Below are 27,558 nucleotides of genomic sequence, written 5' to 3' on the forward strand. Positions count from 1 at the left end.
CTCTTGGACAGACCCACAGTCCCATGGCGTCCGGTCCAGCCCAGCTGTCTCCAGCTGGGCAAAAATCAGAAATGCCACTGGATAGAATCAGTCCCTCCGCTCGCCCACCTCCTCCAGCCCAGCTTCCACCTCTTCTTGGTCCTTATGTCCCAGGCCGGCCGCAGGCCTTGCTCCCGCCTAGGCTTGAAAAGCCTGTGGTGGAGTTGCCAACCCAGCCCCACTCCAGGGTCTAGCTGCGGGGCCTCCTCACCCTCAGCCTCTCCATTCACCTTCGTCCCTCTCAAGCCTCAGTGTGTCCATCTGCCAAATGGGTGTAACCATCCCCGCCTCACCTACCTGTCTCCCAGGTCGGCTGTAACGATCCAAATAGAATGAAATCTGAAACTACCGAGGTTCTCCCCGCCAGCCCTTGGGAGTCGGGGGGGGGGGTGCCAAGCGCTTTGGGCATCCCGGGGACTGAGGGGACTACAACTCCCATCCGGCTCCGGGGCCGCGGGCGTCTCCAGCCCCCTCTCCCTGAGCTGAGGGAGAGGCAGTCGCTGTCCCAGGGGGGCGAGGGAAGCCGAACTGCCCCGGGCATCCCCTACCTAGGTTAGGGGCCGGCGAAGGGCCGGGTACGGCTGCGTCTGGGGCCGCGCGGAAATCCAGGCAGCCTTCCCGGCCCCTACGGGAAGACCCCCCTGTCCAGCCCAGCCAGGAGTTTACTCTTCGGGGCCCGCCCCCCCACTTCCTGGCCAAGGGTTGGCCCCGCCCCCGCGCGCCTCCGCCCTCCCACCTTCACCTCCAGTCGCGTCTCCCATTGGCCGGCGCTCACCTGCCCGTCCGTCGAGGGGCGGGGCAGAGGGCGGGGCGCGGCGCCCAGGTGTGGGCTCGCAGGCGGCAGCGGAGGAAGGTGACAGCGGGGAGGGCGGGAGGGGTGGGGGGAGGACTCGCGGACGACCCGCGGACCTACAGACGGACGGGCCGACGGGCGGGCATGCGGGAGGCCCGGCTCTAGCCCGGGCGCGGGGCTCCGGCCGCAGCCATGGAGCGGCGGCTGCGCGCGCTGGAGCGGCTGGCGCGGGGCGAGGCCGGCGGTGGCCCCGGGCTCGACGGCCTCCTGGATCTGCTGCTGGGGCTGCACCACGAGCTCAGCAGCGCCCCCCTCCGGCGGGAGCGCAACGTGGCGCAGTTCCTGAGCTGGGGTGAGTGACCCGGGCGGGACCGGGGTGGGGCCAAGGTGGGGCGGCCCGAGGGACACCGTGCCGGGACCCTCTCCATCCCCCCCCGCGCCCTGCGCCCACAGACTCTCCCGCAGGGAGCGGCACCCCCACGGGCTCCCCGCGCGGAGCCCGCACCGGCCCTGATTCGTGCCGCCCGACCCCCTGGGCCCTCTCAGTTAGCTGCACACCTTACCCTCTCTCAGACACACACATACTCCTTCCCGCTCACAGAAGCTGGCGCGTGTACACAACACACAACTTACACAGACACAACGCAAGTTTGGTCCCAAGTGTAGACTTCAGACTCAGGTACACAGTACATGGGCTACCGAGTCACGTCCGGGATTCCTCGCTCACACATCATACTTCATGACCCTGGAGAACAAACAGGCACACACGCAGACCCCTGTGTGTCTCCCGCACCGACACCCACTTTCTCAGTCTCCCCCATACCACACGGACACGCTGAGATACTCACAGCTCAAGGAGAGACCTGGGGAGCCCCACACTTCACCCTGAACACCACCCCAACTGCACTGGCTGTTACACACTTGCCTACTTCCACTCCCAGATCCACAGGGATTGCACACTTGCAGACATTCCCACACACACACACTTCCATCTCTCGGCATACAAGGCCACCCCAAACTGGACACAGGGACTAACCTCAGCTCCTTTCCCTGTGCAGGTCGCTGGCCAGGCTTCCTGAGGTCTATTCCCCAGGGCCGGGGAGGGGGGCTTGGCTGGAGGTGGGTCTGCACCCCTTCGTGGTGGACTCCTCTGAGTCACCGGAAGTGGCTGACCTGGGGCAACCCTCAACCCGGTGTGGACACCGGCCTGGCACGAGCCCCAGGCCTCCCTGGTTATGTCAGGCCAGACCGTGGCGGGGAGGGCATAGGGGCCCGGCCCGGAGGGTGGGGTGAGGCTGGTGTTTGTCCAGTGGGTGACTAGCGTTCCTGGCACTCCTTAGCTCTGGGCCGGCACGAGGCCCGGCCTGGCCTGGTTGGGGGCCTGCAAGACATTCCAGTGAGCTAGCCCCCAGCCCAGCCCTGTCCTCCAGGGTGAGGGCAGCCAGGAAGCCTCTGCCTCCGGTGCCTGCCACTCTCCCTGTCACTTCTGCACCTTACTCATGTGTATCTGACCGTGTTGTCATCACCCGCTGTGACGCCCATGCACACGTGTGTGTGTGTGTGTGTGTGTGTGTGTTTGCACACACATGTGCTCCTCCCCGCCAGCCTCTAGCGTCTCCGCCTGGGACCCCAGCATGGGGGCCTGTCTGTTGACATCTCCCGAGGTAACCAGCAGGGCAGTGACTCACTCTGCTCCTGCCCCACCTCGTCCCTGCTCCTGCCCAGAGCCCCTGTCCCCTGCGGCAAGGCCAGAGGACTGGGCAGCCTGTCCTGGGGACCGTGATCCTCCTGGCTATGGGCCCCAGGCTTTGGCTCCTGTCTGGCTGATAGGTAGCCACGCTGGCCTTAGTTCCCCCTTGGAAGCCTCGGGCTGCTCCTCCCCAGCGGCACACACAGACCTGGGAAGGAGACAATTAATTTCTGTAAAGAAGTTTCCACACCACCCTTGCTGTGGGGGTTCTGCCTGATAAACCTGTGGAGCAGCTCTCTGTCCCACCCACAGACCCGCCCAGCTGGCAGGGAGTTTACCTGCTGGCAGGGGGAAACTGAGGCAGGGAGCCAGACTGCAGCTGCCCCCAACCCCCCACCAGTCATTCTTGCCTCCTTGAGTTTCCAGGCTCCAATTCCCTCCCCAGGCTCGTGGCTTCTCCGGGCCTGGAAAAGGCCTGGGAGTGGCTGGAGATGCCCCTCAAGGGAGTATCAGGGACTGGGAGAGGAGGCTCTTGCCCAGATAAAAGCCAAGTCCAGAGAGGGAGGCAGGGCCTAGAGTTGTAGGGCTGGTCAGGCCTGGAGAAGATCTTGAGTGTTCGCTCCCTCAGGTGCCAGCATCAGGCGCCAGGAAAGGTTTTTTGGCTCCGTTTTTAAGTCTTGTGAGAACGTGGGCAGACCTATTTATGCCTCCAGACTGAGAAGGCCCCACATGGGGAGCACAAAGCCTGTCCTCCCAGAGCCCTGCGGAACCACTGTGTGACTTGTCCTCTGGGGCTGCCTCAGGCCTCACTCCCAGCCAGGTACCTCCGTGCCTGTAGGGTCCCAAGACCAGGGCTCACAGCTCCCAGTGGCAAGGAAGACTGGGGACAAGGAATGTTGTCCGTCCAGTTTCCCAAGACAGGCCCAGGCCTGGTCCTGCTAGGCGCCAAGAACTGTGAGCTGAGGGTGAGGACGGTACCCCCTTCCTCCCCAGGGTGACCTGGTCAGCCAGGGTCAACCCCAGACTGGGACGGACTACAAGTTCCATCAGCCCCTGGGACTGAGAATGCCTCGAGTCTGGGGATGTGGGTCCAGGGAACCGCGGATTTCAGGAGGTCTGGGGGCCAGCTGGTCGGCAAAGCCCAGACCCCACCTTCTGTGCTTCCTACTCACGAATGAGGGGTCTGCAGTCCCTCTTAGCAACTTGGCCAGAGGCTGCCCCTGGGGAGGCCATCCCTGCTCTGGCCTCCTGGGGGTTGCAGCTCCTGTTTTCCCCAGGCAAGAGAGGGAGCCAGGGCCCTCGCTGTGGGTTTCCTGAGCCCCACTCTGTGCCCCTCAGCCAGCCCCTTCGTAGCGAAGGTGAAAGAGCTAAGGCTACAGAGAGATGACTTCGAGATCTTGAAGGTGATCGGCCGAGGGGCCTTCGGGGAGGTGAGCAAAAGGCATGGGGTAGGTGGGAAGACGGGGTTCGCACCTGGGCAGAGCTGACCCCGGGGCTCCCTGTGGCCTCAGGTCGCCGTGGTGAGGCAGAGGGACAGTGGGCAGATTTTTGCCATGAAAATGCTGCACAAGTGGGAGATGCTGAAGAGGGCGGAGGTCAGTTTGGGGTCCGATGGGACTTGGGCACCCTACCAAGGGGCAGGGGGCGGGGGCGGGTGTGCTGGCCCTGGGGCATACAGGGCACGCTGGGGATGGGGCAGGTGAGGCTGCGGAGCCCGCAGAGGACCCACCCCAACAACTGCCAACCTCCCCCGTTGCTTCCCCCACGATAAGCCTTTCTTAGAAGCTAGCATAGTTCCCATCTTCCTTATGGTGACACTGAGGCCCAGAGCCAGAGAGCACAGGCCCTGGCTCACACAGGCAACCTCGGTCCCAGCTCCTAGATTTACTTATTCTTCATCCCGTGAGCTGGGGAGGAGGGTTTCCTGGGCCCTGATCCCACGCTTCCCCCGCTCCCCAAACCTGCTGCAGACTGCCTGTTTCCGGGAGGAGCGGGACGTTCTGGTGAAGGGGGACAGCCGCTGGGTGACCGCTCTGCATTATGCCTTCCAAGATGACGAGTACCTGGTGAGGAGACTCGGCAAGGTTGCAGGGTGTTGCCTGGGGACAAAGGAGATGCTGGGTCTGAGGAGAGAGAGACCCCTCCTGGGGGAACCACGAGGCTTCCACTCCCCACCAGCTGCTGGGCCTGGAGCCCCTGCCTGAGCTCTGGCTGGAAGCTGGCGACCCTAGAGCTGCTGGGAGACACTCTCGCCTTCCCAGAGCCCCTCAGGACCATGGGGAGGTGGGCAGGAGGCAGGGCCCTGGGACAGGTACCCCCCTACCCTCCCTGTCTGATTCTTGCCCATCCCCCTTTCCACCACCATCCAGTACCTGGTGATGGACTACTATGCGGGTGGGGACCTCCTCACTCTGCTGAGCCGCTTTGAGGACCGCCTCCCGCCCGAGCTGGCCCAGTTCTACCTGGCTGAGATGGTGCTGGCCATCCACTCTTTGCACCAGCTGGGCTACGTCCACAGGTAGGGCCCCCAACCCACCTGCTGACTGCCCTGGGGACAGCTGACAGTTGCTGAGCACCCCCACATGCCAAGCCCTATGCTGGGTGCTTCGTACACATGACGCCTTTGAATCCTCATGCTAAAAACCTTATGTGATGGGGGCTGCCCTTGTCCCCACTTTACAGGTGAGAAAGTCAGGGCTTAGCCTAGGTAAGCACCTGGCTCGAGGTGACTCAGCTAGCGGTGTGCACCCGGGAAGTCTGACCCCTGCATCCCCCACAGCGTGCCCTGCTGCTGCCAGAGATCATCCTTACGGGTCGGCTTTTCCCCATCTAACCACCTTCTTCCTTCTTGAGAGCCAGGAGCCCTCGCCAGCAGCCTCCACCCCCCCCCACCGGCCCCCCCACCGTATGCATGCATACACACCGTTCTTGTGTGCTCACGGGAATACGTGTGAGCAGATACGCGCTGGGGTTTGCATGTGCCTACGTAACTCACATCCAGGCATGTGCCTGAACACACACCTACACACGCGGTTGATGTCAAGCCCCTCTTCCCCTGCGCTCCCCCAGGGATGTCAAGCCGGACAATGTCCTACTGGACATGAACGGTCACATCCGCTTGGCTGACTTCGGCTCGTGCCTCCGTCTCAACAACAGTGGTATGGTAAGGCCCCAGGGTGAGGGCAGGGGCACCCGGCCCAGAGAGCTTCCAGGGGAAGGAAGGACTGAGTCGAGGCCCCAGGTGGGGTCAGCAGGCCGGCTAAGCCTGAGGGGGGGAGGGGTGGTGGTGTCAGGGCCAGACCAGGGGCTCTGGTGAGGGGCCATCAGGCCTAGCCAAGCCCAAGGCTGTCCTCATGGCATCCTCACCTCCCTTCCCCCACCAGGTGGATTCGTCAGTGGCAGTAGGGACGCCGGACTACATCTCCCCTGAGATCCTGCAGGCCATGGAGGAAGGCAAAGGCCACTACGGCCCACAGTGTGACTGGTGGTCCCTGGGCGTCTGTGCCTACGAGCTGCTCTTCGGGGAGACGCCCTTCTATGCTGAATCCCTGGTGGAAACCTACGGCAAGATCATGAACCATGAGGTCTGGCTGCCAGGCTCTGGGGCTCTGGGAGGGCAGCAGGAGTCCTGAGCCCCCACGGCTGGGACGCCCGCAGGTGAGGGTGGGGTCCTGGGCGCCCACCTGCACCCCTCCCTCCCCCTGGCCCGCAGGACCATCTGCAGTTTCCCTCGGACGTGCCTGACGTGCCGGCCACTGCCCGGGACCTGATCCGCCAGTTGCTGTGCCGCCAGGAGGGGCGGCTGGGTCGCGGGGGGCTGGACGACTTCCGGAACCACCCCTTCTTTGAAGGCGTGGACTGGGAGCGACTGGCAACCAGCACTGCTCCCTACATCCCTGAGCTTCGTGGGCCCGTGGACACTTCCAACTTCGACGTGGACGACGACACCCTCAACCATCCGGTGAGTAGTGGGTCCCACTGCCTTGACCCTTGCTGGCTGTGGGAAGCCCCCAGAAGTTCTCCAGAGCAGCTGCTGGGTGGAGGATGAGGCCCTCGCACTCCAGAGGCTCACGGGCGTTATGGTTCACCTGAGCGGGTTCACCCGTGCCACGGTGGGTTGTAACGGCTGAAGGTCCTCGGACCTCAAGTATCATCCTGTTAACCAGAGGTCTTGTAAGGGAGAAGACTCTAGCGGCACCTGGGAGGCCGTGGCCGTAAAGACTTATGGGAATCGTGGTCTGTTTAGGTGGGGGCCACGTCACCCTTCTCGGTTCCCTCTGAGCAGGAGGAGGTCGGCACTCCCAGTCCCAAGGGAGTCCCCTGGGTCTTGAGCCTCAGCCTGGAGCCAGGCCTGCCTGTTGAGTGTGACACTCCTTCTCCTCCTTCTGCAGGGGACCCTCCCACCACCCTCCCACGGAGCCTTCTCCGGCCACCACCTGCCATTCGTGGGCTTCACCTACACCTCGGGCAGGTGAGTCTCGTCCTCACGTACCTAGAGGGAGGCCTGGCCTGGAGGACACTGGGAACGTGGCCCGCTGGGACCCCGGGAGAGAGGCTGAATGGCCTACCTGGTGCCTGCACGTGACAGGTGCTCCGGGAGTATGCTCTGAGCCCTCGGGAAGACATCTCCCATGTCCTCAAGTTCTGGTGGAGCCCTGCCTATGCCCCCCAGGGGTCCCATCCCAGCATCTGGCCCTTAGAGGACCCTCCACGCAGGCGGAGAGTGTCCTGGACTCAGAACCAGAGGCCTAGAGTTGGGTGGGCCCCTCCAAGTCCCTGAGCTGCACTTCATGCCTCTTTATGCCGATTTTACACTGGGTCGGGTGATCGAGTTCCTTCGAGGGGCTGCCCTGAGACTGAGATGAGGAGGCACTCTGAGGTGCAGGCAAAGGCGTCTGACCCGCACCCCGAGCGCCCCTGTGTGCTGGGCATGGGGCTAGCTGGCCCAAATCACCCCATCCTGGTGCCAGTCCCTGCGAGAGGGCCTGTGAGGAAACTGAGGTGTCCCTCAGATATGTTAGGTGACTGTTCAAAAGGGCCAGGGCTGGGGCTTGAACCTGGGTCTGGGGGACCTTGGGGCACAGCCCTGGGCTGGGGTCTGGTCCGGGCTGGTCTGTTTCTGCCGGCACGGAGCCCGGGGCTGGGTACAGAGCTGGCGGACAGAGGGTGTTTCTTGGATGAACGGACGACTGGATGCAGGAAGATGGCGGGCTATTGGGGGGGAGGGTTTTCTGCCAACACGGGTCACCCTGCTGTCCCCAGCCCGGGCCCTGAGAGCAGCTCTGAGCAGCTGGCTGGCCTCGAGCAGCAGCTCCGTTGTCTGGAGCAGGAGAAGATGGAGCTGAGCCGGAAGCTCCAAGGTACGGGCTCCCCAGCCGGGCCGGGTGGGTCTGACCCGGGAGCTACTGCCGGACTAGCTACTCACCAACGGGTGCCCCTGCTCCGCAGAGGCCCTGCAGGTCTCCTCAGACCACCGGGAGCTGGAGCGCCTACGGAAGGAAGTGCAGACCCTACAGGGCAGGCTGTCAGGTATCCCCCCCCCCCCCCCCCCCCACGCCACCCCACCTCTTTCCCCCATGCTTGCCCTGGAGGCTGAGCGGCTTTCCCCAGCACACCTGAGTCCAACCTGGATTCCAGTCCCGCCCTGACTCTGTATATGAGGTGTGATCTCAGAGAAGTATTTTAAACTCTCTGAGCCTACGCGTAAAAAATGGGCCAAGGAGACCCACTTCCCAGCCTGTGGTGGGGGTTCTGTGAGCCACTGCATGCAGAGTGTCTGGCTGAGGCTATCAGGACGTGTGGGCCTCAGTGACGATTCCTGGCAGAGACACCAAGGGACAGCAAGGCCCAGATGGATTCCGGTGGTAGCCTGGGCCAGGACTGCAACCTACGGCAGGAGCGAGACCGGCTCGTCCGGGTGAGGGCCTGGTGAGGTGGGGGCGCGGCCCAGGGCTCCACGCTAAGGGGGTCCGTGCGCTGACTCCAGGCTTTGCCCTCCCCGCCTCCTCTCGGGCCGCCCAGGAGCTGGCTGAGGCTCAGGCAGGGCTGCGGGGGCAGGCACAGGAGCTCCGCAGAGCCCGGGAGCGGCAGGAGGACCTGCTCCAGAGGCTGCAGGACGCCCAGGAGAGAGAGGCAGCCACAGCCAGCCAGACCCAGGCCCTGAGCTCCCAGCTGGAGGAAGCCCAGGACAACAGCAGAAGGGTGAGTGATGGGGGCAGGTGGGGACAGCGGCAGAGCCCTGCCCTCGTGGCCCCCCAGGGTGGCTGGAGGAAGCCTAGGGAGCTCAGGCCTCGGTGCTGGCAACACCACGTGCCTCTGCGGCCCCACTGTGGCTGACTGAGGCCCGAGCCAGGGGATGCGTTTGGGGGGGGGGGGGGGGGGGGGCGGCGGCTGGAGGTTCACTGCCTGCATTCCTGCTGTGGCCGGCAGGCCCCAGAGTCTGTAGCAAGGCGGGGGAGTGGCTTGGGGTGGACACGGTCAGCAGTGGCTGCCCCCACGCCTCGTCACAGTTGCAGGCCCAGGTGGCTGCCCTCTGCCGGGAGGTGACACAGCTCCAGAGACAGAGGGAGCGAAGTCTTGAGAAGGAATCTTTCCGGGTCAAGGTAGTGAGGTCTTACCCTCTTCCAAGGGACACTTCCTTTGGCCCGACCTACTCAGGGCCCTGAGGGCCCCACCTGGGTCCCTGGAGTGGAGTGGGCCATAGCTCCTCAGGCCCCTGCTCTGATCGCTCTCTGTATCCTCAAGACCATCCACACAGCCTCTGAGACCAATGGCACGGGGCTGCCTGAGGGCGGGCCTCAGGAAGCGCAGCTGAGGAAGGAGGTGGCTGCCCTGCGTGTGCAGCTGGAGCAGGCCCGGGGCCGCGGGTGAGTTGGGCTGCCGGGGTGGGGGACTGGAGGAGGGCCTGTGCTGGGAGTCATCGAGTCATCCTCTCTTCCCCAGGCTGAGTGGGAAGGAGGAGGCTCTGTGCCGGCTACAGGAAGAGAACCGGCGGCTGAGCCTGGAGCAGGAGCGGGTGAGCATGGCGGACGGAGGGCGGACAGAACTACAGGCAGTGGGACAGGGGTGGGGAGCTGGCCGGGTGGATGGTCCGAGCTGCCAGGGTCCCAGAGCAGGCGGTCGCCCCAGCCCAGTGGCACCCACAGCTGGCAGGCGAGCTATGGTGGGTAAACTAGGGTGGACACGGATGGGGCTCCGGGGCATGTGGGGGCCCCTGGGGACTGACCCCTCTTCCCGCCTGGCCCCCAGCTGGTGGAAGAGCTGGAGCGGGAGCAACAGAGCAAGCAGCAGCTGGAGGGCGAACGGCGGGAGACGGAGAGCAACTGGGAGGCCCAGATCGCAGACATCCTCAGCTGGTGGGGGCCGAGGGGCTAGCGGGGAGGGGCTGGGCCCAGGCAGGGCCGGGGGTCCAGGCCAGGACCCTGAGCCGCCTTCCCAATCAGGGTGAATGATGAGAAGGTCTCAAGAGGCTACCTGCAGGCCCTGGCCACCAAGATGGCTGAGGAGCTGGAGTCCTTGCGGAACGTGGGCACCCAGACGCTCCCTCCCCGGCCGCTGGTGAGCCCCTGCAAACACCCTGGGGGGCGGGCGTGCCAGGAGCCTCACTTGGCAGGCGGGGACACCAAGCTCGTGGAAGGTCAGTGACTGCCTGAGCTCACAGTGGGTCAGTGGCCAGTCTAGAGCTTTGAGTCTGGCCAGGTGGCATGGACGGCAGTGCGCTCGGGTGGGAGGGGCCTCTGAGGCAGCCCAGGCCCTGGGGGGCGTCTTACCTGGACGCCCCCTGGCCACCAGGACCACCAGTGGAAGGCCCGGCGGCTGCAGAAGATGGAGGCCTCTGCCAGGCTGGAGCTGCAGTCGGCCCTGGAGGCTGAGATCCGGGCGAAGCAGAGCCTGCAGGAGCGGCTGACACAGATGCAAGAGGCCCAGCTGCAGGCCGAGAGGTGAGAGCACGGGCAGGCCCTGCAAAGGGGGCTCCAGACCTCTGTGGGGGGCTCTGACGAGCTCTCGCTCCCCCAGCCGCCTGCAGGAGGCCGAGAAGCAGAACCAGGGCCTGCAGCAGGAACTGGCTGCGCTGCGGGAGGGACTAGCGGCCCGCGGCCCAGCGGGTAAGTGCTCGTCTGCCTGCCTGTCTGGGAGCGAGACCCCCGCTCAAGCTTCGTGGGGACCAAGGGGGGGCCCACAATGGCCTTGCAGGACTGTGGAGACAAGAGCTCGTTCCAGACTCTGCTGCTTACCCCACTGTTGCCTGGCACTTACGGAGCCCACCACGGCCTGCAGTCATTGCTCCATTTCACCGAGGTGGAAACTGAGGCTCCTGCTGGCCCCCAGTTCCTCAGGAACGAGTGTTAGGCCTGGGCCAGGGACCCACCCCCAGTGACCTGTGCTCTCTGTTTGCAGACTCTAAGCCCTCGAACTCCCTGATTCCCTTCCTGTCCCTCCGGAGCTCAGAGGTAAGAACTGTGCATGCAGGCTGGTTGGGAGGAGTCCTGGGGAGAAGCACAGGGGCCTTGACTCCCCCCTACCCCCCACCCCATCTCACTCCCCAGAAGGATTCCACCAAGGACCCTGGCCTCTCAGGGGAGGCCCTGAGGCCTGGTGTGGAGCCAGAGCTGAGGCCAGAGGGCCGCCGCAGCCTGCGCCTGGGGGTGAGGACAGGCGGGAGTCCCATGTCTGGGGGGCTGGGCCCCACCGGCTGCCTGTGCCCTCCTCACCTGTTTGCTTGCCTCCCCTCAGGCCGTGCTCCCCAAAGCACCTGCTGCTCCCACTGCCCCTGCAGAAGGTCCTCCTGCAAAGGTCAGCACCTGGAGGGGTGGAGGAGGCTGGGGGCACCAAGCCATTCTGCCAGGTCTCCGAGGACCTGCTTGGGTCCCTCCACGGGCATGATGGCTGGTAGAGCCCACGGGGGACGGTGGCAGTTGAGTTTGAGCGCTGTGACAGACTCACTGGGGCTGGGTTCACACTGCCACGGGCCCATTCCCCCATCCCACCTGACCCCTCAGGTTGGCCTTGGGGGTGGGATGCAGGGCCCTGGGAGGCCACGGTCAGGCGAGGGTAACGGGCTGTCCCACCTTCCCAGCCTGGCTCACACGTGCTGCGGCCCCGGAGCTTCCCATCCCCTACCAAGTGTCTCCGCTGCACTTCGCTGATGCTGGGCCTGGGCCGCCAGGGCCTGGGCTGTGACGGTGAGGCCCCCCCCCCACCTTCACGCCCCCCTCCCGTCCCTGGGTGGAAGGAATGAGACGGCCCTGATCTTGACATGCCCTGACTTTCCGCGGCTCGTTTCCGCTGCTCCATTTTGCTCTCTTGTTTTGTCTCTTCTCACGTGATGGGAAAATTGGTGAGAGTTCAGAGTCCTGGTTCTGGGCTGTCCCCACCCAGCGTCACACCACCGGCTTCTCCTGATTTCCCCACAGCCTGTGGCTACTTCTGTCACTCAGCGTGTGCCCCCCAGGCCCCGCCCTGCCCCGTGCCCCCTGACCTCCTCCGCGCAGCCCTGGGAGTGCACCCCGAAACGGGCACGGGCACGGCCTACGAGGGCTTCCTGTCGGTGAGCGGGTGGCTGGCCGGGGAGGGGGCAGCTGGCCGGGGAGGGGGCGGGGGTGGCCGGCACGGGCGGGGCCGAGCCCAGCGGGCCCTCCCATGCTTTCCTTACCCCCCCCCCGCCCCCCTGCAGGTGCCGCGGCCCTCGGGTGTCCGGCGCGGCTGGCAGCGCGTGTTCGCAGCCCTCAGTGACTCCCGCCTGCTCCTGTTTGACGCCCCTGACCCACGGCTCAGCCCGGCCAGTGGGGCCCTGCTGCAGGCCCTGGATCTGAGGTGGGTGCCTGGCAGGGGCGAAGGGCTATGGTGGTGGGGGGAGGCGGCCAGGGGCCCTGTGACCTCTGACCAACTCCATGGACCTCCCCAGGGACCCCCAGTTCTCAGCCACCCCGGTCCTGGCCTCTGATGTTATCCACGCCCAGTCCAGGGACCTGCCCCGCATCTTTAGGGTGAGTGCCGGGCAGGCTGGGCCGGGCCACCATCCGCCTCCGTGCAGCCCTGCTCCAGCCACCCTTCTCTGTGTCCTTCTCCGTGGCTGCCCTCTCCACCCCCACCCCACCCCACCCCTGCGCCACCTCCACAAGGATGGCTGCGGTACCCTCCATCCCACAGTGCAGTGTGCTTTCCGTTTGTGAAGCTGGCCATGTTCTGCTCATTTAGGATCCTTCTGTGGCTTCCCATCACCCGCAGGGTGCTCCTGACCGTGGCCTTGAGGCCTCATATTTCTGACCCTGTGGGCCTCCCTGGCCTCCCTCTGGAGCCTCTCTCTGCTTGGAACACGGCTCGCTTTCTCCAGTTCCAAAAGTGCCCTATAACCACGGACCCTTCCCATCCTGTTTGCTCTGCTCGGCTCAGGCCGCCCCCGAGCCTCTCCTTAGCCTGGACCATTCCTGGTTACTCCACTCACCCCCTGGGCTCCGGCAGAAATGTCTCTTCCCCGGGGAGGTCATCTTTCACTGTCGGCCTGGGGCTGTGTGTTCCCACGATGCCCTGTCCCTCCCCGACCACGGCACTGGCTCTGGGTTGTGGCCTTGTTGGTGTGACGGTCTGACCGTCCTGTCTGGCGAATCACCTGCTATAAGACAGCTTCTGGCCCTGCACCTGGCCGCTCACCTGGTGCTAAGAGGCATCAACTGGGGCGGAGGGAGGGGATGGCCGGCTGTCGACCCACAGCCCTGCAGCCTGGGTCCCTGCCCACAGGTGACAGCCTCCCAGCTGACCGTGCCCCCCGCCGTGTGCACCGTGCTGCTGCTGGCCGAGAGCGAGGCCGAGCGGGAGCGCTGGCTGCAGGTGCTGGGCGAGCTGCAGCGGCTGCTGCTGGACACGCGGCCAAGGCCGAGGCCGGTGTACACACTGAAGGAAGCCTATGACAATGGGCTGCCGCTGCTGCCCCACGCGCTCTGCGCCGCCATCATCGGTGAGCCGCATGCTGAGGGGCATCGCCCTGGGCGGGCTCCGGGGAGAAGTCTGGGCCTGTTGGGAGGGTCCCTGCCCAGTCCCTACAGCCATGAGCTGCGGACGCTCCACAGTATGGACGTCACCCTCCCCTGGGCATGGCTGTGTGGGCAGCCTGAGCCGGGGGGCCGGGGGCTTGGCTTCTGCCACTCCATTTCTCTGTGCCTCAGTTTCTGCTTTTTCTCAAAGAATCTTGTGAGTAAAAAGAGCAAAGGCTTTTAGCAAGAGACGAATGAGGGCTCCCGTCCCGGCTTTCTTACTGGCAGCAGGGAGACCACAGGGGAGCCTCACACCACCTCCTGTGGAGTTGCTATGTTTGTCCAGGAGCCTGGCGCTCAGCGGAACCTCCATGAGGAAGTGAGGGAGCAGTGCCTCCTGGCTTCCCCGGGCAGCTGGCCGCGGCCCTGAGCCAGCCCCTGCCCTGGAGAGCTGTGATTGCCATCCCCATGTCCTCAGGAGGAACTGAGGCTCAGCAAGGACAGGGAGGGTGCCTCGTCTCCGGCTGCCAGATGGGCTCCCTGACCCCTGATTCTCTCCCTCCCCCTACTAGACCAGGACCGGCTTGCTCTGGGCACCGAGGACGGGCTGTTTGTGATCCACCTGCATAGCAATGGTACAGGCCAGGGTGGAGCTGGGTGGGGGTCAGCCCCAGGGGCCAGAGGAGGATGGGCACGGGGCTGTTCTTCACCCACATGCTGGTGACACTCTCCTTTGCCAACCCCGAAGACATCTTCCAGGTGGGCGAGTGCCGGCGGGTGCAGCGGCTGGCTGTGAGCCCTGTGGCGGGCCTTCTGGTTGTGCTGTGCGGCCGTGGCCCCAGCGTGCGCCTCTTCGCCCTGGCCAAGCTGGAGAGCACGGAGGTGGTGGGTGCCAAGATCCCCGAGTCTCGAGGCTGCCAGGTGCTGGCAGCCGGGCGCATCCTGCAGGCCCGCACCCCCGTTCTCTGTGTAGCCGTCAAGCGCCAGGTGCTCTGCTACCAGCTGGGCCCAGGCCCAGGGCCCTGGCAGCGCCGCATCCGAGAGCTGCAGGCACCCGCACCTGTGCAGAGCCTGGGGCTGCTGGGCGACCGGCTGTGCGTGGGAGCCGCCGGTGCCTTCGCCCTCTACCCGCTGCTCAACGAGGCTGCGCCCTTAGCGCTAGGGGCCGGTCTGGTGCCTGAGGAGCTGCCACCGTCCCGCGGGGGCCTGGGCGAGGCACTGGGCGCCGTGGAGCTCAGCCTTAGTGAGTTCCTGCTGCTCTTCACCACTGCGGGGGTTTATGTGGACAGCGCCGGCCGCAAGTCTCGCATCCACGAGTTGCTGTGGCCAGCAGTGCCCACGGGCTGGGGTAAGGCCTGCAGAGGGCCAGGCTGTGGAGGGTCCTCCTGCCTGACCACCCCCTGCTCTGCCCTCAGTGGGCTGCCCCAGATCTTCCTCTCCCAGGCCTCTGCTCATGCTCTTCCCCCGCCTGCCTGAACTGTTCTTCCTGTACCTGGCAAACTCTTAACCAAGCCCAGCCGCAGTGCCAGCTCCGGGCCTGGAGCTGGTAGGCTCTCCGCAAATGACCACCATGATTTCTGCCATTGTCATTACTGCTTTCACGCTCCCTGCCCTGCCTTCCCCCATTGCTGGTCCTTTGTTCCTTTTTGCTCCCCCACCTCTGTGTGCAGACCTCTGTCTGCCCTACTGCTTTTCGCACTTTCTTCTAATGACTGGTTTGGTACAGTGGGGGCCTACGGAATGGGCTGGGGCTGGTTTCTTCATCCCATCCTGCACCCAGCCCAGGGAAGCACACCTTAGGGGCTATGAGTGTTTGGAGGAATTAATGAGTGAATGAACGAATGAACAGGGCAGTGGAGGAGGTAACTGTGAGATGGTGTCCAGGCTAGAAGACAGGGACAGAGCTCCCTTCATAAGCAGTGGCTCTTCTGGGGTTGGGCCTGTGGGTTGGGTGCAGCCCAGACTTCGTCTGTGGGAGTTGGAATCAGACTGCCCAGGGCTAATTCCCAGCTCTCACTCACCACTGGGTGACCGTGGCCCTTACTTAGCTCTGGGGTTCCATTCTGTCACCTGTAAGTTAGGGGTGATAATACGACCTGCCCAGAGTTGTTTAAGAAGTGAAGGAGGAAAAAGTCTGCCAAGTGGTTGGAACTTTGCCTGGCATGCCAGATAGGGAGCGAGTGCTCCATGGCTGTAATCTCTGATTCCTTATGGACCTTGGGTGGGGCAACCTGGAGTCTTCAGAAGGACCTCTGGTTGGGCGTGGAAGTTACTGTAGGGCGGAGGACACAGGGGGGTGTTCCCCAGGCCACAGCCGAGGAAACAAGCCCCCAGAGGTGCCTGACGTGCGCGGTCTCCTGCCCCGCAGGTTATGCAGCCCCCTACCTGACAGTGTTCAGCGAGAACTCCATCGATGTGTTTGATGTAAGGAAAGCAGAATGGGTCCAGACGGTGCCACTCAAGAAGGTGAGGGCCTGCCCAGACCCCTGGCCCTGGACCGGGGTGCAGTCGGGGAGCACGGCTGACCTCTGTGCCTGCTGCCTCAGGTGCGACCCCTAAACCCGGAGGGCTCCCTGTTCCTCTTTGGCACGGAGAAGGTCCGCCTGACCTACCTCAGGAACCGGCTGGCAGGTGAGGACGTGCGTGTGCAAGCGAGTGCGGAGTGTGTGCGTTCACGTGTGGATGTGTGACCCTGAGCTCCAGCGGACGGGCCCTGGGGACTTGGGAGCACCGTCCGGCTCTCTGCTACTCCCACAGAGAAGGACGAGTTCGACATCCCCGACCTCACTGACAACAGCCGGCGCCAGCTGCTCCGCACCAAGAGCAAGCGCCACTTCTTCTTCCGAGTGTCTGAGGAGCAGCGGCAGCAGCGGCGCAGGTGCGCGTGCGCGACGCGGCGGCTGGGCGGGGCCCCCCCCCAGGCTTGGGGGCGGGGCGAAGCCCCGGCCGGTTCCAGGGGCGGGGGCGTTTCGGGAGAGGGCCGAGGAGATCTCTTGCGCCGCCCCTCCCCCCCATATTCCCTCCACCCGCAGGGAGATGCTGAAGGACCCCTTTGTGCGCTCCAAGCTCATCTCACCGCCCACCAACTTCAACCACCTGGTGCACGTGGGCCCCACGGACGGGAAGCCCAGCGCCAGGGACCTGCCCCGGGTGAGTTCTCCGGGGCCAATCACGAGCTTCCCTAGTGAGGCTCAGCCAATCACGGGCCTTCCTGACGCGCCTGAGCCGATCGCAGCCCTCTGCTTACCTCGGACCCGGGGCCTCAGCACGTCCAGGCTGGGGGCCCCACTGCGGTTCATTTGCCCTGGGATGGTGCGCCGCCCGGCCCCAGCCCTTCTGCATTGTCCCCCAACAGGCTCCAGAAGGGAAGGGCCGAGGTACCCGCGGCTTCGGCCCCCAGCGTCCCCATAGCTTCTCGGAGGCTTCGCGCCGCCCAGCCTCCGTGGGCAGCGACGGGCTCGCTGGAGACGCGGACGCCGGTAAGGACAACCCCGCTGCTTCCACTGCCTCCCATTTCCCTCCCCAAAGTTTCCACGCCCTTTGGACCCCTCATATTTGACCTTGGATTTTTGTGTCTCCCCCGCCCCCCCCCATCCTGCTCCTGGAGCAGTGAAGAGGAAGCCTTGGACATCTCTGTCCAGCGAGTCCGTGTCCTGCCCCCAGGGATCTCTGAGCCCCGCAGACTCCCTGATACAGGTGAGCTGATGGGGGTTTTCCCCTCCCATGTAAAAGCACAGGTAGTTCTGTTCTGTGCTAGACCCTGTGCTGGGACCTGAAGCCAGAGAACAAGCTGAGCCCATCCCTGCCCTGGATCCTACGAGAAGCAGACTCTCCCCACAGTGGGCCCCAACAGAGGCCTGGAGGCAGGTCGGCCTAGGTGGGAATCTTGGCCCTGACTGTCCCAGGAGTGTGGCCCTGGGCGAGATGTCCAGCTTCTTTCACTTATAAATGAGGTTATTATTTGAGATTATTCTAGAAGTGGTAACCGTATGAGGTGATGATGATTTCAGCAGGGTGCCTGACACATGGGGAGAGTGCCACAGAAGGGCAACTCTTTAGAGGCCCAACCTGAGGTGGAAGGATCAGAGGAGAGTCCACTCTGGCTGGGGACAGGGGAAGACATAAGAGGAGCTGGGAAGGCTCCCATTCACCCTCAGGCCACTTCTCCATTGCCACCCCCAGTGGAGCCGCACCAGGCCGCTCAGAGCTCTGGGATTTGCCATATTCTTTCACACCTTCCGGCTCTTGTCCCTGACGTCCACCCTCTTTGAAGGCCCTTTCATTAACATCCAGGCCACCTTCAAAGCTCTGCACTAATAGCACCCTTTCCAAAAATCACCTGGTTGCCTGGCAGCCACCAGCCTCCCTAGGGCCCATGCCCTGCTCCCTCCACCCCTCCTTGTCAGTCCTTCTGTGCTATGGTCTTCCTCCGAAGCCAGTCCTCCTCCCTCAACTGTGGGCTCCCTGATAGCGAAGGTCAGGTTTGTCTTCTGCCTGCCCAGAGTAAAGCGTGTCTGTTGACTGAGGAAGAATAGAGTAAATGAACAAAGGGACTTTGATTTGGGCTCCAGGGTTGAGTAGGAGTTCCCAGGGTGTTTCTCCTACAGCCCCACTCCCACCTCACATCTGGCCTCCTCCAAGGGTCTGGATGCAGGAGGTGATGGGTCCTGGGAAGGCCCCTGGGGGGCACTGGTCTGGTGAGGAAAGAGTCCTTCCTTCTGTTTCCCCTCCAGGTGTCAGAACGGCCCCGGAGCCTCCCCCCAGCCCCTGAGTCAGAGGGCTCCCCTTGACACCCTCTGGCAGGGCCCACCCCGATCCCAGGACCGAGAGACAGAAACGAGCAAAGAGCTTGAGGAATGCCATGCTCCGGCTGGCCCGGGATGTGTGGAAATTCGGACTCAGGGAGGGCCTGGGTTGGAGAGCGACTCGGAGGCTGGTCTGGGTACCCAGGACCTGGGGGCCCTGACTCCCAGCCCTTATCCGGCCTTTCCCCTCTGCTCCCAGCCCCTGTCTGTGCTAGCTACTGGGAATAGGATGGCCCCCTTTCTGCCCTGGGGGCCCATCTGCCCTGGAGTCCAGGGGCGATTGTGCCAAAGCTCTCCTTTCCAGTGCCAAGCCTCAGAAGGCCTGCAAGCAAGAGTTGGGATGAGGGATGGAGAAGGACTGGGTCCCTGGGAACAACGTGGGGTCTCTTGGCTGTGGACCGTCTAGCCTCTAGGTGAGGCCAAGTTGGGGCATATCGCGGTCTCCGCTCAGGGTCAAGGTAGGAAAGGCAGGGTCTGATCCAAAGGAGAGGAGAGTGGGGCCCCTGGCTGGCTCAGTCAGGAGACCATGTGGCTCTTGATCTCAGGGTTGTGAGTTCAACCCCACGTTGGGTGTAGAGATTACTTACAAAATAAAAAAAAATATATATATATATTTTTTTTTTCAAAGGAAAGGAGGATAGACAAGGAGCAAGTAAGTGAAGGAGGATGTAGGTGAAGGAAGTAGGAGAGGGAAGGGGCAGGGAAGGAAGTGGGAGAGGCAGGAGGGAAGAGGCATCCAGAGGAGGAGGGGGATAAAGGAGGAGCAGTGAAGAGCAGAGAGCCAAGGGGGGCCCCCGGGAGGAGAGCACTACTGATAGGGGCCCTCTCTCTCTGGGGAGGAGCTTGGCGGGGTTGGGAACAGAGAGGGGCCCTGAGAACCAACTGACCTTGCATCTAATCCGCCCATGGGGGAGATCATTCCTAGACAGGGATGGGATGGGGAGGGTATTTATAAAGGCTACGTGGTGGGAGATGGCACCTGATGGGGGCCGCTGGAGGGTCTCCAGGCACATTCTGGCCCCTCCCAGAAAGGGGGGTGGTCCTTCTTCTCAAAGCTTCAACCACCTGTGTATTAGGGGATCATAGGGGGCGTTTTATTATTGATCATAGTCATTATTATTATTATATTACTATTTTTATTAAACTTCCCTCTTCTGACAAGTTGGGGGCAAAATAAGTATTTATCTCTTCAAACGCCATATTCCCAGGAGGGATTGACCCTGATGCTCTGTGAGGCAGTAAGAAACCAATAAAGACGACTTTTTAAGCTGCTGGCCTCCCTGCCTGGATCTGTCCTCGTGGGGCTCAGAAAATGGGGGCGGGGGGAGGGGGAAGATCAGAGATGGAGGGAGGAACAGGGATGTCAGGGACAGTTACAGACTGAGTTGTTTTCCCCATACTTTCAGGAGTCATATGACACATGCAAATGGGGGTGAGGACAGTTCAACAGCAAAGGGACGGTTTACAAAAGTGTGGGCAGTGGTCATAGAGCCCACCAAGGAGAGGCGGTGCTCCTGAGCCCTAGCGGGTGGGAAGCTGTTAGCCCCCACAGGCAGGAAGAGGCAGTGGTGTCCCCTGATAGTCACTGTGGCTCTCAGTAGGACTTGGCTGTGGTCGAGCAGAAAGGCAGCCAGCCCAGGAATAAATTCCTCATACCTCCCTCGACTCCCTCCCTCCACCTCCCGCCTCCCTTCGTCCAAACACAAGCAGCAGCCAAAGGACACTAGAGCCTGTTCCCTGCAGCTCCAGGAACAGCGGAAACAGCGCAGCCTTGGGGGCACGGAGCTGGGTGGAGCAAGGTAGAACGGGATCTGTAGGGCACACCAGGGGTGCCAGCACCCTGTTGCCCCACCCAGGCTGGTAGGCGTGGGAGGACTCTCATTGGTTCTTAGCTCAAGGCTCCCTGACTGACAGGACCCAAGAGGCGCGTGAGGAAGGAGGGTACAGCCTGTGACCCTGGAACCGGGGCAGGCCTGGGGAGCTGAGGGCTATGCCCTGAGACTCATGGCCAGCCCTAAACTGGGGAAAGTACCAGGAAAGGGACCCCAGTGTCACATCTGCTTGGGGATGGGAGTTGGAGGGTGCCCAGGGAATTCCAGCCTCGAGAGTCACACAACCTGAATTCTAGTCTAGCTGTGCACTCATGAACAAGTTATCTGACCTCTCTAAGCCTCCGTTTTCCCATCTGTAAATGGGGGATCCTAAAACCCACTTCACGGGAGGTTCTGGCGAGACTTTGGTGCAATGAGTGTAAAATGCCTTCAGCCCATTCTGGAAATGTTTGCTTCCACCCGCTGAGATGGAGAACCCCAGAGAGGGGGCAGGGACACCGAGACCTCTTGCAAGCTAAGGCCCGCAGCCATCCTCTCCAAGTTGGGGAAATGCTGCTTCCCGGATACCCAGCAATGATTTAGCCAAAAGATTTCCACATTTTTAAAAAATTAATTTTCTCCCAGGGCACCTGGTTGGCTCAGTCAGTGACGCAGGCGACTCTTGATCTCGGGGTTATGAGTTCAAGCCCCATGCTGGGCGTAGAGGTTACTTAAAAATAAAATCTTAAAAATAAAGAAATATAATTAATTTTCTCCCAATGTTTTATGTGGACAAATTTCAAACCTACAGAATGATCGAGAAAATAAGAACTCCTTGGATTCTCCACCTATACTCACCAACTGTTAACATTTTGCTGCCTCTGCCTTGCCTCCATATCTGTCAATACCTGCATGGGTACATAGCGTGTATCCTGCTACCATTTGAAAGTAAGTTGCAGACGTCTTGAACTGAGCACCTAAATACTTCACTGGGCATCCCTTAAGAATAAGGAGCGACTGTGCAGCGCCTGGGTGGCTCAGTTGGTTAAGTGTCCGACTCTTAATTTCGGCTTGGGTCATGATCTCGGGGTCCTGGGCTCGAGCATAGGGTCTAGCTCCGTGCTCAGCAGGGAGTCTGCTTGAGATTCTCTGCCCTCCCCTCCCCCATTGCGCTCTCTCTCTAAATAAGTAGATCCAAAGAAAGGTGGGGACGCCTGGGTGGCTCAGTCGGTTAAGCCTCTGCCTTTGGCTCAGGTCATGATCCCAGGGCCCCAGTCCCTCGTCGGGCTCCTTGCTCAGCGGGGAGCCTGCTTCTCCCACTGCCTGCGACTCCCCCTCCTTGTGCTCTCTCTCTCTCTCTCTCTCTCTCTCTCTCTCTCTCTCTGGCAAAAAATAAATAAATAAGGAGCCACCGGAAGTTACTGTTACTGTCTCAAGAGATTTAACACTGATGCAACAATATTATTTAATGACAATCTGTTATGGGATATACTGTGATCCCCCCAAATTTGTTTGTTGAAGTCCTAACCCCAAATAGCTCAGTGTATAACCTTACTAAGAAAGAGAACCATTGCAGAAATAGTTAAAATGAGTTCATTAAGGTGGGCTCTGATCCAATGTGACCGGTTCCTTTTACAAAGGGGAAACTTGGGTGCGCCTGGCTGGCTCAGTCAATAGAACGTGTGATTCTTGATCTTGGGGTTGTGAGTTCATGCCTCACATGGGGGTTAGAGTTTACTTTAAAAACTTTTTTTTTACCTTTTTTTTTTTAAGATTTTACTTATTCGAGAGACAGAGTACAAACGGGGAGGGGCAGAGGGACAAGGTGACTCTGTGCTGAGCTCGGAGCCTGACGCGGGGCTCGATCCCAGGACCCTGAGATCAAGGCCCGAGCCGAAGTCAGACGCTTAACCAACTGAACCACCCAGGCACCCCCCCAATTTTTTTTAATTAAAGAAGGGGGAAACTTGGATGCAGAGACACACACTCGGGGAGAAGACCATGTGAAGCTTTAGGCAGAGATCGGGGTGATGCTCCTGCAAGCCATGGACCACCAAAGATTGTCAGCAAACCCCCAGCAGCTGGGGAGAGGTCTGAACCAGATTCTTCCTCATGGCCTCAGAGGGAATCAGCCCCACTGACACCCTGACCTCAGCCTTCCAAACGCCAGATGGGGAGACAAGACATTTCTATTTTTTTCTGTTGTTTAAGCTGCCCAGTTCATGGTACAACTGTGTCCAAAATGTTCTTTATACCATTTTTTAAAAATCGGGTATCTAATTATGGATCAAATGTTGCATTTGGTCTAGGCTCTCTAGTCTCCATTAGCCTGGAACAATTCTTTTCGCCTCCCGTTTTTGTTGTCTCCATGATATTAACATTTTTTAAGGGTCCAGGCTTGTTATTTTGTTGAATGGACTGCAATTTACATTTTTCTGGTGGTTTCCCCATTAACGTTTTTGTCAAGAATATTACGTAGCTGGGGCACCTGGGTGGCTCAGTTGGTAAGCATCTGCCTTGGGCTCAGGTCATGATCTCAGGGTCCTGGGATGGGGCCCCCACGGTGGGCTCCCTGCTCAGTAGGGAGTCTACTTCTCCTCTCTCTGCAACCCCCCCTACTTCTGCTCATGTGTGCATGCTCACTCTCTCTCAAATAAATAAAAATCTTTTCTTTTGGTCTTTTTTCCCTATTATTTGTTTGTTTATTTGAGAGGGAGAAAGAGAGAGCAGAGTGAACAAGAACTCAAGTAGGGGGGAGAGGCAATTAGAGGAGAGGTAAATTAGAGGGTGAATTCCCCTGTGACTCTCTTCCCTCCCCCCATAAGATGAGTTTATGTCTATGTGTTGCCATATAAGCCAGACATCAAGAGGGGTCACCCTCCTGCAGCTTCCTTGCTTCCATCAGCGGGAATCAAGTCAGAGCTTCAAGGCCTTCCTTACTCTTGGCAGGTTCCCTCACCCTCAGCTTCACGGCAAGGGACTCAGGCGTCCTAGGTTCTCCATACTCTGGCCGTCCCCTTTTCTGACCTCATCTCTATGCTCAGCTCCTAATAGCTCTGACGGTGCCCTCCGGGCTCCTGGTCTGTCTTCGGCAAGATCCCCCATGTCCTTACCCCTTTTGTAGATGGTCCTTAACCCCCTGCTCTAGCAGGAACCCTGAGGTCACTACTGCCCCCCACCTTCTATCACTGGGCCTGGAGGTGGGGTAGGTGCTCTCCATGATTCTCATTGATGCTTACAGACATCCTCCTCCCTCCTTTCAAAAACTCAAGTTGGCGTGCACTCCAGTTTATTTCTGACATCTCCCAACCCATGGATCGCTCCTTTTTTGACCATTTCTAGCTCCTGGCTTCCTGTCACTCTCTCCCTCCTGCTCCGGTTTTAATTCTTAGAGACTGTGCTATAACAAACAGATGATCCAGCCCTGGGTCCCGTGACCGTGTCTTCCACTCTGCCCAAGCCACACACTCCTGTAGCCATCCTGGAAAGCTGCTCCAGACCTGCACGAGAGCCACCAATTCCATGGGCTGTGGAGCCGCTGACAAGTGACTAGCCTGAAATGAGATGTGCTCTGAGTATAAAATACATAGCAGATTTCAAAAACTTAGTGTGGAAATATATATATAAATTATCATTAATAATTTTTATACCGATTACAAGTTGAAATAACGTTTCAGACGTTATTTTTTTTTTAAGATTTTATTTGTTTATTTGCCAGGGATAGAGCAAAAGAGAGAGAAGAGTACACAAGCAGGGAGAGTAGCAGGCAGAGGGAGAAGCAGGCTTCCCGCGGAGCAGGGAGCCCGATGCGGGGCTCGATCCCAGGACCCCGGGATCGTGACCTGAGCCGAAGGCAGACACCCAACGACTGAGCCACCCAGGCGCCCCAATAGCTACTAGGAATTTTAAAGTTATATATATAGCTCGTGTTATATTTCTACTGGAAGTACTGGGCTAGGTCTTTTCATTGCCAATAACAACAGCTCTCTCCCCGTAATCTCAGTCCCAAGCATCCCTATCTCAAGCATCTCTAACCAACACGCCTATCTGTCCAGCTCTATCACCCCAACTCCGGTAAACTTTTGACCCCACCGGAACCTACAATCCACGGATTTTGCCACACTTTTGCTGTCCCTCATCCCTCATGTGTCCTTACGTCTCTCCTCACGCAGCATAAATTCCAGGTCAATCACTATAGTTACTCTTTTGCATAATGCATCTATTTACTCAGCAAATCTTTGCTGAAGACCAATTATATGCCAGACTCTATTCTGGGCATATGGGACACATCAATAAACAAAACAGACAATATCTTGTCCTTGTGGAGCTTATATTTTGGTGGTAGGAGACAAACAATAAACAAATAAGTAAGTTATATAACATGCTGGAATGGTTATATAATATGCTCAATTGGGGGTAATTTTGGCCCCCCTCCCCCTCAGGGGACATTTGGCAATGTCTGGAGACATTACTAGTTGTCACAACGGGGGAAGAAGTGCTACTGGCATCTGGTTGGTAGAAGCCAAGGATGCTGCTAAACATCCTACAGCACAGAGGGCGGTCCCCAACTACAATTATCCAGCCCCAAATGTCAATAGTAACATGGTTGAGAAACTCTCTTCTAGAAGGTGTGAGTAATTTAGGGGGGAGAAAAGTAGAGCAGGGTGGAGGGACTGAAGGAGAATTTTGTGTTGGAGAGTATGATCTTTTTTTTTTTTAAGATTTTATTTATTTGAGAGAGAAAGAGCATGGGGGGAGGGGCAGAAGGACAAGCGGACTCCCTCCTGAGTGCAGAGCCCAGGGGAGGAGGGGGGCTTCAATCCCAGGACCCTGAGATCATGACCGGAGCCAAAATCAAGAGTCAGATGCTTGGGGCGCCTGGGTGGCTCATTTGTTAAGCGTCTGCCTTCGGCTCGGGTCAGGATCCTAGGGTCCTGGGATCGAGCCCCTGATCGGGCTCCCTGCTCAGCCGGAAGCCTGCTTCTCCCTCACCCACTCCCCCTGCTTGTGTTCCCTCTCTCTCTGTGTCTCTCTCTGTCAAATAAATAAAAAATCTTTAAAAAAAAAAGAAAGAGAGGAGCCTGGGTGGCTCAGATGGTTAAGCGTCTGCCTTCGGCTCTGGTCGTGATCCCAGGGTCCTGGGATCGAGCCCCGCATCGGGTTCCCTGCTCCTTGGGAGCCCACTTCTCCCTCTGCCTCTCTCTCTCTTTCTCTGTCTCTCATGAATAAGTAAATAAAATCTTAAAAAAAAAAAAAAAGAAAAAGAAAGAGATGCTTAACCGACTGAGCCACCCAGGCGCCCCCCAGAGTGTGATCTCAAGTAAGCTGGTCAGGTCTGGGTCAGCCTCACTGAGAAGGTGACATCTGAGCAAAGGTGTGGAGGAAAAGAGACAACCAACTGGGTTTCCTGTTTTCACTGAAAAAATTAAAGTACCAGGACATGTTCCCATGTAGTCTGCCTTCTCTCCAATTATTGCAGAGAAACCGTTCATGCTCCTAACAAAGGCCAAAGCTGCCACTCAGGAACTCCCACTCCCTCCGCGCGTTCAAGGCCATCAGCCCTGCAGTTCTCCCCTATTAACCACCACCACCTCCTTTGACCTTTCCCCTCCCCCACCCACCCACCAGCTGCCATCTTATTTTCCTCCTGTCTTTGCCGCAAAGCTCCCTGAAAGAGTTGAGTATTAGCACTGTCTCCAATTTCTTTCCTCTCATTTTTCTTGAGCCAAGGAACTTCCGGCTTTTGCTCCCAAACTGCTCTTAATGTGGTCACCAGGCATTCCCCTGAACCAAATCCAGTCAGTCTTCCATGCTCAGTTTGCTGACCTACGAACAGCGTCTGACACCATCAGTAACACCCCTGTCTCGCTGGTCCATCCTCTTCTGCACAACTGCTCGTCTGGTTCTCTTCCTGTCTCTCCGGCAGTCTCATTTGCTCATTCCTCCTGGTCTCCTCATCTCTCTGCGAAGAAGTACCCCAGAACTAGGTCATTGGTGATCTCGTCCCCCATATACTCTTCGCCCAGGTTCCCCTAATGTTAACATCTGACCTAATAGTGATACATTTATCAAACCTAACTGATGAAAACTATGAACGAAGCCACAGACTTTATTTGAATTTCACAAGGAGGGTTCCCAGGTGCCCTGACTAGTTTGGTGTTAAGACTAAAAGTCCCATACTCGAAGTCCCCTCAGTCCTGGCTATGACGGTCAGCCACCCTATTGACCATTTTTTTCTACTAATGTCCTTTTTCTGTCCCAGAATTCAACCCAGAACACCATGTTGCATTTAGTTGTCCTGTCTTCTTACTCTGTTTTAATCTGCAAAAGTTTCTGTTTTTCCTCATCTTTTATGACCTTGACACTTTTGAAGAGTACTGGTCAAGTGTTTGGTAGAATGTTCCTCAGTTTGGGCTTGCCAGATGTTTTCTCATGATTAGACTAGGCTTATGGATTGGGGGGAAAATACCCACAGACGTGAAGAAGGGCAGAAATTTGATACTTTACTCACTGCTATATATCCAGTGCCTAGGACTGAGTGCCTGGCCCACAGGCACCAAAAATCTGTTTGTTGAATGAATAAGGAAGGTGAATGGATGATTCTGTAGAAATTATTTAGTATTATTTTGAAGTTTTGAAATGCTCTTAATAGGGGCGCCTGGGTGGCTCAGTCGGTTAAGCATCTGCCTTCAGCTCAGGTCATGATCCCGGGGTCCTGGGATAGAGCCCCACATCAGGCTCCCCACTGAGTGGGGAGCCTGCTTCTCCCTATGCCTGCCGCTCCCAAGCTTGTATTTTCTCTGGCAAATGAATAAATAAAATCTTTTTTTAAAAAAAGCCTCTTTTTAAAAAAATAAAATGCTCTTAATATAGATAGTATCTTACCATACATATCGTTCTGGAGCTTTTTTCCCTCCAACAACATGCTCTTACCCTATTACAAATAACTATAATGATTCTTCAGATGTTCATCTTTGCACATATATTAAATTTTCTCAAGAGCAGAACTAGGGAAGAATTGCTAGACATACAGCAGACACGTTTACATGTTAACGGATACTGATAAATATCCAATTCAAGTGTTTGAACGCACTTACAGTACTCTGGCAGTGTTTGAAAGTACCCTTTTCTTCACATTTTTTTTTTAAGATTTTATTTATTTATTTGACAGAGACACAGTGAGAAAGGGAACACAGCAGAGGCAGAGGGAGAGGGAGAAACAGGTTTCCCGAGGAGCACGGAGCCCAAGACCTGGGATCATGACCTCAGCCAAGGCAGACGCTTAACGACTGAGCCACCCAGGCGCCCCAGTTTTCCTCACATCTTGACCTCACGTGACAGCCTAAGCGCAGGGACCGCCTGAGGAATGTCTGGGTCACTCCCCGGACTACATCTCCCTGAATGCACCGCGGTTCACGGCCTACCTGGGGGGCGTGAAATGGCGTGACCA

General features: G+C 59.3%; 1 protein-coding gene across 7 annotated transcripts; it reads left to right on the forward strand.

Annotated features, from left to right (window-relative positions):
- Positions 1-927: 927 nt before the first annotated feature.
- On the forward strand, positions 928-27,485 carry CDC42BPG (CDC42 binding protein kinase gamma). 7 transcript variants are annotated; one of them, XR_012375472.1, is made up of 38 exons: positions 928-1,184; positions 3,861-3,952; positions 4,034-4,117; positions 4,493-4,588; positions 4,892-5,040; positions 5,592-5,685; positions 5,906-6,106; positions 6,235-6,483; positions 6,914-6,993; positions 7,785-7,882; positions 7,971-8,051; positions 8,348-8,439; positions 8,544-8,723; positions 9,032-9,124; positions 9,267-9,388; positions 9,465-9,537; positions 9,771-9,877; positions 9,965-10,079; positions 10,314-10,462; positions 10,539-10,627; positions 10,920-10,972; positions 11,069-11,167; positions 11,256-11,315; positions 11,599-11,704; positions 11,936-12,069; positions 12,196-12,335; positions 12,427-12,508; positions 13,260-13,476; positions 14,065-14,127; positions 14,241-14,840; positions 15,861-15,958; positions 16,039-16,123; positions 16,250-16,370; positions 16,525-16,642; positions 16,848-16,971; positions 17,103-17,188; positions 20,920-21,056; positions 27,280-27,384. XR_012375472.1 is itself a non-coding variant. In XM_073883505.1 (37 exons), the coding sequence occupies exons 1-37, from the start codon at positions 1,025-1,027 to the stop codon at positions 27,469-27,471; spliced, it is 4,782 nt and encodes a 1,593-aa protein (XP_073739606.1). In that variant the 5' UTR covers positions 928-1,024; the 3' UTR covers positions 27,472-27,485. The 7 variants fall into 7 exon arrangements, 6 of the variants coding, with proteins under 6 accessions (XP_073739606.1, XP_073739607.1, XP_073739608.1 ...); XM_073883505.1 differs by lacking the exon at positions 20,920-21,056 and having other exon boundaries at positions 27,280-27,485; XM_073883506.1 differs by lacking the exon at positions 20,920-21,056 and having other exon boundaries at positions 11,072-11,167; positions 27,280-27,485.
- Positions 27,486-27,558: the final 73 nt, after the last annotated feature.

Source organism: Callorhinus ursinus, unplaced genomic scaffold, assembly GCF_003265705.2.
Source record: "Callorhinus ursinus isolate GAN/ISIS: 27379988/994484 unplaced genomic scaffold, GSC_fseal_2.0 scaffold51, whole genome shotgun sequence".
Classification (NCBI taxonomy): Eukaryota; Metazoa; Chordata; class Mammalia; order Carnivora; family Otariidae; genus Callorhinus; species Callorhinus ursinus.

Excerpts from the sequence above, each read along its gene's own strand:
- CDC42BPG (XM_073883505.1), top strand. The coding sequence starts at position 1,025 with ATGGAGCGGCGGCTGCGCGCGCTGGAGCGGCTGGCGCGGGGCGAGGCC. Across the intron at positions 6,484-6,913 it reads ACGACACCCTCAACCATCCG|GGGACCCTCCCACCACCCTC; the intron begins GTGAGTAGTGGG and ends CTCCTTCTGCAG. Across the intron at positions 16,124-16,249 it reads CCTCAGGAACCGGCTGGCAG|AGAAGGACGAGTTCGACATC; the intron begins GTGAGGACGTGC and ends CTACTCCCACAG.